The 5,264-nt window shown below is 31.5% G+C and overlaps 1 protein-coding gene across 1 annotated transcript; it reads right to left on the bottom strand.

Moving 5' to 3' along the window:
- Positions 1 to 2,321: 2,321 nt before the first annotated feature.
- Positions 2,322 to 5,264, bottom strand: LOC123885002 (small ubiquitin-related modifier 1-B-like). Its single transcript, XM_045934236.1, has 5 exons — positions 5,122 to 5,264; positions 4,873 to 5,025; positions 3,563 to 3,646; positions 2,632 to 2,781; positions 2,322 to 2,509 (listed from the first exon to the last, which is right to left on the bottom strand). Exons 1-5 carry the CDS (start codon positions 5,161 to 5,163, stop codon positions 2,450 to 2,452), a joined length of 489 nt encoding a protein of 162 aa, XP_045790192.1. The 5' UTR covers positions 5,164 to 5,264; the 3' UTR covers positions 2,322 to 2,449.

Here is a 5,264-nt window from a genome sequence, read left to right as displayed (position 1 = left end):
TGAACTTGGTAGGAATGATCACGGTTCGATTCATCGCAATTGCATTTGGGAGGAGACTGGAATCACTTGATGCTAGAATTTTTCCCAAACTCTAGACTACTAGGATCCCCTTCCCCTAAGAACCAAAGGGTGAAAGAAAAAAAAAATTGATCATACACATTCCCATCATCAGAAAAATAAAATATAGTTCTAATAATTAGTAGATATATGTCTAAAATATTGCATTTAAAATTAAGAGTTAGTGTGGTTCTACTTAAGAATATAAAAAGGTATATTATACATTGAAAACAATAGTATTATTTATATTTAAAAATATTAACTACAAAGTTTCAAAACAACTTTTTTATTTTTAGTTTCCTTAACTAATACCTGAAACATTAGTTAACATTTTTTTAATTTATTTTAAATAAGTTACGTGTTTTTGGTACGGACGAAGTGTATTATTAAAAATATATAGATTTCTCCAACAAATAATAATAAACACACAAAAATAGTAATAAAATGAATAACTAAATCACAAATTCAAACAAAATGAGAAAAATGAAAGAGTGTGCAAGAAGATTGAAAGTCTTAGATAGATGCTTACACAAATTGGGGTCTACGTCTTAGACTGCTCTGTTCTTGATGTAGATGCAATAGGTGATGCAGACGATTTAGATGATTTTGTGAAAAGATTTTCTGATCAAAGATTAGAGCTTACTACTTTATGCTCTGATAGGAAGTAACAATACAAACTACTCTCCCTACCACAATATATATGTTATCTTCTCATACAATTAATGAAGGGTAATTTTGTAAACTAACTCATAATTTTTCTTTTCCATACAACAATCATTATATTTCTTAATATGCGTAAAAGTGTCAAAATGACATATATTATGGTATGGAGGAAGTACATACCATGCATTTTTTATTTTATTTTTATTTATTTAATAGACAGAACAATATAGAAATAAGATTCACGCATAAAAATAAGAGATTCAAAGTTCGAACTTCAACCATTGCTAGAAGTTCTATTTCAACCTGCCAAATATCAAATGGGAACGGGAGTGGTTATGGTGCATAAGCTTTTTCCTTATGCACCATGCATAAATAATGAAAATTGCTTAATGCACCCCCAAATTGCTTAGCGCCCCCCCCATATACTTAGCGCACCGCCCAAATTTTCTCGCGTGCCCCCAATTTTTTCTCTCACACCCCCAAATTTTCTCGTGCGTCCCCCAAAACCATTTTTGTTGTGGAATGGTTTCACATTAGATGTACTTATAATGCCAAAATCATTTTTACTGTCAAATGGTTTTAGAGGGTTGGAATCCAAAACTATTCTGCTTGTGGAATGGTTTTGTGTGTTATTAATGTTGGGGGTGGGGGGCGCGATAAGCAATCTGGGGGGTGCGCTAAGCAATTTGGGGGGCGCGCTAAGTAAACTGGGGGACGCGCTAAGCAAACTGGGGGTGCATTAAGCAAACTGGGGGACGCGCTAAGCAATCTGGGGATACATTAAGCAAACTGGGGGACGCGCTAAGCAATCTGGGGATGCATTAAGCAAACTGGGGGACGCGCTAAGCAATCTGGGGTATTTATGCATGGTGTGCATAAGCACCATAACTTATGCCAATGGGAACATATGATATACTACAATAATTTTGATGTGACTGCTACATTAGACCATCTTTATAAATAATCTTTTGTAAATTAATGTTAAAAAATACTACTATTAGAAACTCTATTGGAGGTCGACAATACTTGCTAAAAGCAAAAATTCACAACTCTGTCTTTATGACATCAGTTAAATACGAGTCATGTATTTTATTATTTCACTGTTCTGGTCAATCTAACATTGTATCAATTAAGTCATTATCTCTATCATTATATTATATCTTGTTAAAATTTTAAATATTTTTTAAATGTTAATAACACTTATAAAGCCAAGCTAGATTAGAGTTTAATATAACTTTGATCCTCAAAGTATAAAGAAAACATGAAAAGAGCATCAATTGAAAATATTTTTGGATTCGCACTATCTAATGTGAACTTTCAATTTTATAATGCAATGTTTTAACTTTTAAGGACTGATAAATTTCTATAATAAAGAGATCATGAAATCAACATATAGTTTATATCTTTTCATGAAATCAACTATTAGAAACCATCAAAACTAAAATTACATGTCAAAAAAAAAAAAATACAATAGCCATTCAGAGTTCATATATTCTACAGATCACAACCTCATGGAGCCAACTGATGCATATTAACTATGAGTCTGATAATCCCATCCATAATTTATACTACCTAAGATTAATTAATTAGGAAGTGCAAAGTACAGCTGCAACTGATGCATAATATTACTAGAAAATAGAAGGTACATATATTCTGCATTAACTTGCCTAGTCCAAAGTTAAACTAATTTCATCTACAATGAAGCATGGCAAGCATTTCTTCATAAACACTAAACATGTCTTCTCAGATGAAGCATGGCAAGGATTTCATCGCCATCTTCAATTCCCAGCTGCATCAAATATAATTTGGAGCAGAAAACCAAGAATTATGACAATGAGACAATCATTATTATAAGAATATAGCCAACATTTAAATGAAATAAATAATGAAGAGATGTTGACAAACACAAACCTCGTGTGGAGTCTGCTCAGCTTGGACGAGACGCCCATCAAACAAAAAACCAACTTGGCTAACATCCAGATTATATTGATAGCAATATTCATCCATAAGCTTTTTCAATGGACGGTTTCTTTGGAAGCTGTAGGAAGCTTCGTACCCAACCTACAATATCCGAAATCCCCAAATTAGGGTGATACAAGTTCAGGTTTCCAAAGCTATGACAATAACTTGATCTTTTATCATTACACGGTTGAGACAACTTTCATTCTTAATCAATTTTTGTTACAAAAGTTGTGTGATTGACCATCAAATGATATATACTATAAACAATGTTTCACAACTCAGCACCACAAATAGACACTGATTCTTAATCCACTTAGAGTGTAACATAAGTGGATGGATTAAGAACAAAAGTTGGTTCAAATGTGTAAACATTTTATAAAGGACAAACTTGACACGAAAAAAAGAAGATAAAAGACCTTTTTAAAACTTTAACTTAAGTGAAGAATTCAAATTATTTAACTTCAATTTATGAATATTCTATCAATAACACTTTCAATAGGCTTTTAGTAACAAAGTAAAATCTGGATAGAAAATCCAAAGTCAGATAAACACTGTTTTTCCTCTTTCAAAGGCAAACAAAAGCTCATCTCCTTCCAAAAAACCTACTTTCGACAACGGAACTTCTAAGTTTTAAATTTCATCCAACCCCATGAATCCAGATTCAAAATAAACCATAAACAAAGCCTCCTCAGTCCTCAACCAACATTAACTTGCTCCAAGTAGATATGGACTCAAATATCTTACAGTTAGTACTCGAATTTGAGCATTGTGGATGAAAAAACATGGATAGACCAAAGACCCTATTAAGATCAGTTATCGATAATATTGGTGAAAAGGTTACTAATAAGAAAACCCAAAAGAATGGAAGGAACAGACGAACCTGGCCTTTGACATCGATGTTGATGCATGCTCTCCAATGTTCATACAAGGCAGCATCTATTTCATCCCCATCATCTATATCCAGCTGCAGCAAAATATAATTTTCAAGTCAAAACTCAATAATATAGAGTATAACAATAATGAGTTAAATATTTGTTTAGTTATAAAATATCAGTTTAGACTCGAATACATTGATTAATTGCATTAGATAGATAATTAATGAATATAACAAAGTGTTCTTACTAATTAAAAGTCTCCACTGAACCAACCACGATTTTCAACGGCATTAACCATGATCTTTAGGTGTAAATTTTAACACAGATTATGACTAATGTATGTGATGTATATTTGAACACCTAAGAAATCACAGTTAATCACATTCAGAGAGCATGGTTAATTAGTTGTGACACCTTATTATAGAAATTAATTATCCACCGAACGCAATTAACCACCTTTTTTTGAACTTTGTTAATATGTTAACCATCTAAATTGTTGTGTAAGTTTGTTATCAAATTTGTGTGTCAAAAAGCGTTGGTGTTTTTAGTCCTTTAAAGGTTAAAGGTAGCATTCATGGAAATGTGTTTTCCAATACATTTATCATCATTTCTTCCATTTTCCTTTCCGCGTTTCTTTTTCCAAAGTCTTCCCCTCTCTTTCCCTTCTAATCTCTCAAACAAACCCTAAAAGTTTAGTGATTTTAGCCCTATATTTAGATAACCATCTTATTTTGCAGCTAATTGCATAAGCTCTTTACATATAGGGCCTCTTTGTTTAAGATTTTTCATCAAAAAAATCTATTTTTTCCAAAAAAAATCCATTTTTTTTATCTTACTTGTGTTTGTTTCAGATTTTTTCAAAAATGATTTTAGTAAAAAAATCATTTTTTTCATCAAAATGAGAATCTATTTTCATTAGCTTTTATCAAAATCCATTTTTTTATCACTCATCATCCTTAACCATCTTAAAAAAAATAGATTTTTATTGTAAACAAACAGAAAATAGCTTTATTTTCTTGAAAATAATTTTTTTTCAAAAAAATCATTTTTTTTTAAATCTCAAACAAACAGGCCCATAAAGTGCTTATGAATAAGCTATTTCTACTGCACAAAGATAAAATCAAAGTCAAACTATTTTCATAAGCTAATCATAAAGAGCTTAGCTTACTAAAAACAACTTATGAACATCTCATAATCTATTTTCAAAAGTAAGTAAGTTCTCCCAAACAATATCACAAGTGTTTATCGGCGCCGCCGCGGATAAGTTCAAATAATTGAATCCTAACAAAAAGAGAAATTAAGGAAGTACTAATACCTCGTATGGAGTCTGATCTGGCCAAATGCGAACACCTTTAAAGAAAAAAACGATTGAGTCGAAATCAAGAGATGAACGATCACAGTAAACATTCATCATCTTTTTCATTTGATAATTTCTTCTCATCCTAAAATGTATGTTTTGAATCCCATTCTACATTACAACAACAACATTCAAAAATCAAATGGAATTGCAAATTTATTACTATTATTATTATTAAGAACTTAGATAGAGAAGGAATTAACGAACCGTTTCTTTGACGATGACCCATATGTGATTGGTTGGCTCCATCAATCCACGGCGTCTCCGATGATGAAAAAACTGTCAAGTAAGAAGTGAACTGTTATGTAAAGGTTAACATAAATGAATGAATGTTCCCATTTATTTTTTTA

The sequence above is a fragment of the Trifolium pratense genome, linkage group LG5 (assembly GCF_020283565.1).
Source record: "Trifolium pratense cultivar HEN17-A07 linkage group LG5, ARS_RC_1.1, whole genome shotgun sequence".
In the NCBI taxonomy this organism is placed as follows: domain Eukaryota; kingdom Viridiplantae; phylum Streptophyta; class Magnoliopsida; order Fabales; family Fabaceae; genus Trifolium; species Trifolium pratense.
This window is presented reverse-complemented; position numbering and strand designations above follow the sequence as displayed.

What these genes read in the sequence shown, in the direction of transcription:
- LOC123885002 (XM_045934236.1), bottom strand. Translation starts at nt 5,163, where the DNA reads ATGGAGCCAACCAATCACATATGGGTCATCGTCAAAGAAACG. An exon ending in GGGTCATCGTCAAAGAAACG is followed by an intron (nt 5,026 to 5,121) that starts GTTCGTTAATTC and finishes GTTGTAATGTAG; the next exon opens with AATGGGATTCAAAACATACA. An exon ending in ACATCGATGTCAAAGGCCAG is followed by an intron (nt 2,782 to 3,562) that starts GTTCGTCTGTTC and finishes CGGATATTGTAG; the next exon opens with GTTGGGTACGAAGCTTCCTA.